The sequence below is a fragment of the Puccinia triticina genome, chromosome 8A (assembly GCF_026914185.1).
Source record: "Puccinia triticina chromosome 8A, complete sequence".
Taxonomy (NCBI): Eukaryota; Fungi; Basidiomycota; class Pucciniomycetes; order Pucciniales; family Pucciniaceae; genus Puccinia; species Puccinia triticina.
Window position 1 is genome coordinate 3,824,097 of NC_070565.1, and position 8,367 is coordinate 3,832,463.

General features: G+C 47.6%; 1 protein-coding gene across 1 annotated transcript; it reads right to left on the bottom strand.

Annotated features, from left to right (window-relative positions):
- Positions 1 to 210: 210 nt before the first annotated feature.
- Positions 211 to 1,814, bottom strand: PtA15_8A358 (uncharacterized protein; the record flags this gene model as incomplete). Its single annotated transcript, XM_053171779.1, has 6 exons — positions 211 to 604; positions 672 to 772; positions 834 to 986; positions 1,101 to 1,463; positions 1,556 to 1,682; positions 1,765 to 1,814. 6 exons carry the CDS (start codon positions 1,812 to 1,814, stop codon positions 211 to 213), a joined length of 1,188 nt encoding a protein of 395 aa, XP_053023009.1.
- Between the last annotated feature and the right edge of the window lie 6,553 nt (positions 1,815 to 8,367).

An 8,367-nucleotide genomic window follows, 5' to 3' on the forward strand; every position in this document is an offset into this window, starting at 1 on the left:
TTATTAGTATTGGTAGTCTGTTTCAAATGGGCAAGTTGGCAAAAGATACTACCAATTGGTGGTGTGTCTTATATAGGTGATGGAGTTCACTGGCCGACTCACTTCGATGTGGCACAACTGAAACAAATCAATTTCAGACATCTGTAATCGAGACAGGCACATTGCAACGTGGCAGGATCTTCGAGGGCTGCACATTTTCATTTTGCATTTCTACTTGGCGGATTTTTGCACTTGGAACATCTGTGTATGAGGATGGCTGTACAAAAGTAAAAATAACTTCTTGAGGTGAAGTGTGAAATAGGTGAAAGTACCAAGAAGCTGGAACATAGATGGACGGATCAGCCTAGGTTCCTTTGGATCGTTTCTTGCCATCAGAGACGGAGGCCTTGCTGGTGGGTTGCTTGCCGTAGGTATTTTCAGGTAAGTTATCGGCGGAAGTCTCAGCGTCTTCGGAGGGTATCTCCACTTGAGCGTAGTACTGGTTGATTGGCCGCCAGTGCCCAATTGAGAACGGATGGTTTGAGAGCTACCACCGCTTGGTTTGGAAGTTCCCGGAGTGGTGGTGGAAGCAACGCTAGTGGTGGAACCGTTCCCGAGCTGTCGACTGAGTGTTTCAAAGTACACTGTTTAGGGAACTGATTGATATGATTGTGAGAGTTGAAATGGCTTACAGTCCTGGACGGCGGGGTCCAAGATTAGCAGCGGACCCTCTCATGACGGGTGGTGCAGCTGTGATTTGCTGGTCACCAGAGGTTGGCGCAACACCATATGCCTGTTGTATTTTCTGGTCAGCGGTTGCAAACTGGGTGATTGGGCTTAGCTCGGAGACATACCTTTGCAACCCAGGTCTTTGCCTCGTTGTTGTATCCACAGATGTACCCGTAGATGACAATTTCTTTCCCCATTCTGGCCAGGGAGAAAGTTTGACCTAAGACCTTGTTACCGGGGATGATGTAGATCATGTTGAATTCAACTCTGTCTCGAGTCTATTGAGGATATCATCACACAGTGTAAGCATATGAAGAATTTGTTGAGAGTCGAAGATCATTTGCTTGCGAGAAACTTACAGTATTGTCATAATTGCTATGTCAAAGCGTGACATGAAGATCGGTCTGAGCACTATTGCCAAGGCCTATGCCTGGGAGTTCTTGACGGTGTACGACGATCCCGAGTCCGTTGACAGAGACTTTGTTAGCTAATGATGACATGTAGGTGGGGCTATCGCCGATGGGCAAAGTGATTCCTTGCTCAAAATACATGATTGGCGTGTTGTCCTCGTTGCGAGCAATGAATCGACCGTGGAGAATATACACATGATCAGGGAGTAGGGCTGTTGCGTCGGATCCGTAAGAGCTGACTTTCACCATAATGTTGGTTTCTTCACCGGTGACAATGTCGGTGAATCTAATGGTGGTATCGTAGGTAAACTGGCCAAATTGTCCTTCGCTGGGTGCCATTCCTAACTGAGATAGCATATCAAACATTCAGATTAGCCGATGAAAATATATATTATGCAAGTGGTGGATCTAATCTGGTTCTTGGAAAGGGTACATACATTCTTCATGATATCATATGGGCCGGAGGTTAAAACTGGGTGGCTGACTCGTCTGACCATGTTTGCTCTGGCAGCCATTGTCGATTGATTTTGATTTTTTGTGGTAGTAAACAGTGGCTGCAGCAAGCTAAGCGAAAACGGAACAGATAATCACTTGGTTTCGGAGTTGTTTGGGAGCCACATGGAAGTCAATTGAAGGAAATACCCACATGGCTGAGTTGCAGATATCGTATGGCTGCAAATGCTGTGCGGTGCTCATGTCGCCGAACGAAATTGTTTGGTTGGGGTTGAATTTCTTGGAGATGGGTGAAATATGACTGTTGGGGCAGGATCCTACTGTCGGAGAGATCCATCCAAAAAATATTCAAGCGACTTCAGTTGTTGAGCTCAAATAAAAAAGGATCTAGAGCGGTACAGGTGGAAAACTACTGACTGCTGAAATTGTAAGAAATCCATCTACCCAATACGTCGGTCAAATTGAGTTTTGGAGGAGTATTTTAGCCATGTGATAGTCGGGGAAAATGGTGTTGGTGTCCGTAACAATCATTCTGTAGAGATATACACATGCAACAGGCAGATAGAGCAGAAATTGAAAGGGCTATGTCAGGTGGGAAACTACTAACCGTAGAGATTCTGAGAGATTCTGAGAGATCCATCCACCCAATGGGTCAGTCAAATGGAGTTGTGGCGGGATCCGACCGCCATGTAGTCAGGAAGATTGAGTTACTGAGCTGAAATGCTGATGGGTTGAAAGATCCATTGGCGCAGTTTCCACGGACATAAAAGAGATAGAGTGTTGTCGAACCAGTTCCACCCCTCAAGCACGCCATTCAGCTGGGTTTATTGGGCCAAGGCCCGCCTGCTCAGTTGAATGGCGCGGGGTGACTGCTGCCCAAAAAACCTACGAAGAACTGACAATTCTTGGTTTTTAATGACATCATTTACACTGTTTCTGCAGCCTCAGACTTTGTGTATACACTAATTAACCCTGTATGACAGCTCATGCAGTCTACTGTCACCTTATGCATGTGTTAGAATGTTCTGTTATATATTCTGACATCATGTATGCACCCCTGGCATGTTTAGAATGTTCTGTTGTATATTCTGACACCATTCATGCGCCCCTGAGGGGTTATGACATCATTTTTATCTACTCCCACCAGCTAAAATCCCTCGCCCTGTTGTCTATATTAGCTGAAACCCTAACCCACAAGCCCCCTTTTGGGCTCCCCTTTTTTCTATAAAAGGAGCTCTCTCCACCCCCAGTGGTCTGCTCCCCCGTTCCTCACCCAGAACTCACAAGTCACCCAACACTCATCCACACTCAAATCCTAAAACCCTTATAACAATAACTCAACCCTTATAACAATAATTCAACCCTTATAAAAAAGTAATTAAAACACTTACACATTGCCAGTCAAACAGATTTCATCTGGAATAGACCAGACCTATCACTTAATAAAAGGGTCAGCCTAAATGCACTCCAAAAATTTACTTCATGCACTCCACATTTTTGGCTTTGGGTAACGGGTACTCCAAAAATATTGGAGTGCTGTGATTTTGCACTCCAAATTCATGGAGTCTCCATATGGGCACTCCATTTATGTTGGATTACAGGCCAGGGTAAGCCAAAACTTACGAAAATAAGGGAGTGCAGCTAGATACACTCCAAAAAAAATGGAGTATACACCCAAACACTCACTTTTTGAGCAAAGGGTTTTGGCTATGCACTCCAGTTGGCACAATTTCAACTGGAGTGCATTGGAGTACACTCCATTCCACTCTTTTGTGGAGTGCCCACCCGGCCCCAGACTGGCCATCAAGAGGAGTAGAGACCTTACTTGATGACCAGTCATCAAGATGAACGGTCATCAAGCGGAGGACACATCCTGCTGGTTTATTGGTCATTGGGTGGGGTACACATCCCTCGATGACCGGCCATCAAGTGCACATCCCACTTGATGACCGGTCAACCAGCAGGGTGTGTGCTCTGCTTGATGACCAGCCATCAAGAGGAGTGCACACCTTGCTTGATGACCGGCCATTGAGTGCACATCCCACTCAATGACCGGTCAACCAGCAGAATGTTTACCCCACTCAATGACCGGTCAACCAGCGGAATGTTTACCCCACTCAATGACCGGCCATTGAGCGGAGTGCATGCCTTGCTCAATGACCGGCCATCAAGTGCACATCCCACTCAAATCCAATGACCGGTCAACCAGCGGGATGTGTACCCCACTCAATGGCCAGTCATTGAGCAAGGCGTGCACTCCTCTCAATGGCTGGTCATCAAGTGCACATCCCACTCAATGACCGGTCAACCCATCCCAGTTGTTGACCGGTCAACCAGGGGGGTGTGTGCTCCGTTCAATGACCGGTCATCGAGTGGGGTACCCATCCCGCTGGTTGACCGGTCATTGAGCGGAGCACACCCCGCTGGTTGACCGGCGAGTGTTATGTGCACTTGATTGGCAATCATCAAGTGAGGTGTGTTATTGGCTCAATGACCGGCGATTGAGCGGAATACACATCTCACTCAATGACCGGCCATTGAGTGTGAACATCACACTCAATGGCCGGTCAGCAAATAAGATGTGTACTCCGCTTGATGACTGGTCATTGGGGTACACATCCCACTCAATGACTGGTCATCAAGCGTGTGCTCTGCCCAATGACCGGCCATCAAGTGGAATGTGTCTGTCAATGGCCAGCAATTGAGCAGTATGGTCACTCTAGGAGTGCACATCCCACTCCACGACTAACCATAGATTGGTGTGTGTACCTCGCATGACAAGATGACTGGTCAGGAGGGGTGTGCTCCAATAGATGGTTGGTCATTGATTGGGGTGTGTACATACACACTTGATGGCTGGCATTAAGTATACTCCACTGGATGCTGGAGTGTGCAGGGGGCACTCCTTTTTCAGGGAGTAAAATATCAGAAAGGGAGTGCTGGGTCCATGCACTCCAATTGTATGGAGTGAACTACTGGGAAACTCATTAAATTTGGTGGCAAATGGAGTGCATGGTGGCTTACTCCAATTTCTTTGGCTTGCTGGGGCCCACACTCCAACTTTCTTGGAGTGCATGCTCCATCAACTCACTTTTGGAGTGCATGAAGTAAATTTATGGAGTGCATTTAGGCTGACCCTAATAAAACTTGCCAAGCTGAGCTTGGTGGGTCTTTTTGACTGATAAAAGAAGGGCAGGGCTTTCAACTCCATCATACCCTTCACCATTCAGCAAAAGGGTTTCATTACCACTTTTGATTCTTATGCCGGTCATCAAGGGGACTCACATCTCTCAATGATTGGTGTTTGCCGGTCATCAAGTGTACTCACATCTCCTCTCAATGATTGGTGTTTGCCGGTAATCAAGTGTACTCACATCTCCTCTCAATGATCAGTCTTTGCCGGTCATTGAGGGGACTCACATCTCCTCTCAATGACCGGCCAGACCGGTCATTGAGGAGACTCACATCTCCTCTTGATGACCAGTCAGACCGGTCATTGAGGGGACTCACCACCTCTCGATGACCAGTCAGACCGGTCATCAAGAGTAGATGTGAGAATTTGACTCCCCCACCCTGCCATACCGCTTGCGAGTCAAAGGCCCCCTCCCAAACTTAGCTACAAAAGTCCCTCCTGGGCGCTTTGCGCCCGCCTCCAAAGGGGGGACTTATCAATCAGTGGACATTTTTGGTGTGACAAGTTTTTCAGATTTTGCAGAGAAAATCCTAAGTCTGCAATAACTTTTTCAAAACCATAGCTATTTTGGCACCGTAAAGACCATGATGAAGGTCTACACTTGGCCTATAAACTCACAAAATTTTGGGGATGTACCACCCCTCCTTCAACAAAAAAATCAGCATCAGAAGATGACCTGTGAGACACTCCACCAGGTACCCCAAAACAGTGAAGTACACTGTAAGCTCTCAACACGGAGAGCTTCACTGGGACAAGGGGCAAGGATGAGAGGCAAGGGGACGAGGACGAGGACAAGGGCGCAAGCAGTTCTAGAACCTCTGATTGTATTGCAGATGGGGCAAGGGAGCTAGCTTGGGGGAATTCTCAGTACTTCCCTCTACATACAACCATTGAGAAGAGAAAAAAGGGAAAGGAAGAAAGAGAGGAAAAGGGGAGGTGCTCACCTAGCTCGGGGGAAGTCTCAGTACTTCCCTATCGAGCTAGGAGAGGCGGGACTGGAAGGACTAAGTGCAGCGCTTGATGGTGGCTCGTGATATCCCTTGTGATACTTCCTGTGAGTTTGCGGGAGCCGCGGCTCACATACCCCCCACCTATAAAAGATGACTATGGGGGGTGGCGTCAGTCCTCAAAAATGGATGATCCTGAACGGTGAGGGTGATAATTTGGTGGTTGTTTGGAGCGTTGGCCTTGGCCATGTACATCTTGGGTTGAGTTGCGTGCTGGTTGAGTAGCAAAGAGTGGTGTCTTGTTGTGTTGGTTGGTCCTGATGTTGTTGGTCTTGATAGTTAGTGGCAGATCGTGAAATTGTTGGGTATTCTTCAAATGAAAATAGGACGGGAAATTGGGTGGGGGTGTGAGCGGCGATCAGACAAGCTGGTTGTGGTGTGTTAACGGGAAGATGGGGCATCATTGGGCAGAAACCGCTATTTGGATGAGTGGCTATTGGTCTTGGGTTCTTCACTGTAGAAATGTGGCCTCATAAGCCACGTCCCTTATGGAGGAGGTGCAGGGTCTTGTGGGTTTTAGGGGGATTGCACACATACCCCTCAGTTGGCCCTATGATTGAGTTGGAGATCAGGGTGTTGAGTGATTTGTCAAACACCTCAGTTGCCTCAAACGTTTGGATTGTGGTGGCTTCATTGTCTTCAGTCACCATCTCTTCCTCTTCATTGTATCCTTGGGCAACAATGTCGTCCAATTCCTTGATGGCCGCCGTCAATGTGACCGTCATGCTTGAGTATAGGTCGCTTGGCTCGTCCAAGACGCTTGCCACTCCAGCTGGTCGCGAGGTCGCTTGACCCGCCGTGGCGTTAGGGGGACGGGGGCTTGGGCCTCTTGCAGAGCTCCATGGTAGGGGGGCAGTGTAGCTCGGTGGTTTCAGTGGCGCTACATAGGATGGAGGGAATTCAACCCTCCCTCTGGCGTGTTTGTTGGTGCAAGATCCATTCGGCATGCCGCAGTGTCCTCTGCACCAGTGGCAGCGGCCCATCAAATCCAAGTATGAGTGGATTTGCCAGCGCAGATTGTCCGACAAGGTCCCCGTGGCTCTAGGTTCGGTGGTTGCAGTAACATTTGTGGATGCCGTTGTCGGTTGCGCTCTGGGTTGGTTTGTCGGTGCTCGAGCCAGGAGAGCGTTGTGGTGTTCAGTCCGGTACACGCGGTGTCAAGATCAAAATGCACAATGGCGCGCGGATTGGCGCGCAGGCTCTCTCTTCCTCTTATATGTAGTTCTGTGTCCATTTTCTCATTTTCTTTCTTTTCCTTATTTCTACCTTTGTCTACTGTTTTGTTTCTTATCTGCGCGTGTTGGATGGTTTGGCTATGTGGTGGGTTGGTTTTGTCTGAGTTTTGTTGGTTTTGTTTTGGTTTTGTTCTTTTTGTTTGTTTCTTCTTTCTGTTGGGTTTGTTGCGCGCATGGGTGTATGATGAAGGTCCCGCTGCGTGCTGCGCCCGGAGTCTAAGTTCTGTCCAAACTTAGATGATGGGACGGCATGGGAGACACTCTGAACCATATTTTCCCCATCAAAATTTTATTGATCACGGTTACTCATTGCTGTCTTGAGCATCTTCAGAGCTTTATCTCTCCCAACAATCTGGGATACCTTCTTATCACGCACGTGGCGTTCTCTGTTGATCCCCCTCACTCTGACCCCGCCTTCCGGCGCCCCTCGACGATCTTCTCTTCGCGAATCTTCCTCATCTTTCTCAGCTCCCTTCCCCTTCCTCTTCAATAAATACAACCCCGCCGACGCGCGCTCAACGCTGTCGTAAATCAAACACCCCCCTTACCTCATTGCTAACAGATCCCCCCCTTTTTTTTTGCAACCATCCCCGGAGGGCATTCTCCCAACCTTTCCCCTCCAACAACTGCCGTCACCTGGCACGGACGGAGTTCCACAGTGTTGAAGAAGATGCGAACACGTTTTGCAAAACGCCTGTAATCGAACGGCATGGTTTCGAGTATCTCAAATTTGAGGACGTCGGCTTGGATCTCAGTGGGTAGCCCGCCGCTTAGCCATTTGGCGAGGCCAAGATCCGAGATCTTCAAGGGGTCAGAGTCGTAGTTGATCATGCGTTGGAGGGTTCGGGCCCTCATCTTGTATTGTGCAAAGGTCTCCGTGGCCTCCATTTTGAGGGACTGGATCTTTTCCTTCAGTCACTACCAAGATGGATGAATTTGCGGTGTTGTATATTGATCAATTTTTTTTTATTCCTCTTGATACCTTTATCTGTGTTGCATGTCTCCTTAATATTCTTCTATAATCTCTCTCCTTCCCCCTATATTTGCTTCAAGCCACAGGAATCTTTTTTTTTTGCCTGATAACATTCATAAATTTCTACATACACCATTCAATTCTTCATGAAAAAAAAAAAACATTGCAAGGTTTAGGATTAATCCAGGGTGGCTGGGGGTCTTAATTTTTTTTCTTTTTTTTTTACTTCAACAATTGATGTTATCAGAAGTCTCCAAATCTATTTTTTTTCAAAAAAGGGAAAACATTGACCCCTGACCTCTCTCATGATACCATCCTGCACACATTGTTAATTTGGTTGGTTTAACTTCCTCAAGATATTGCACATCATACTTGAAGTGCTACGTGT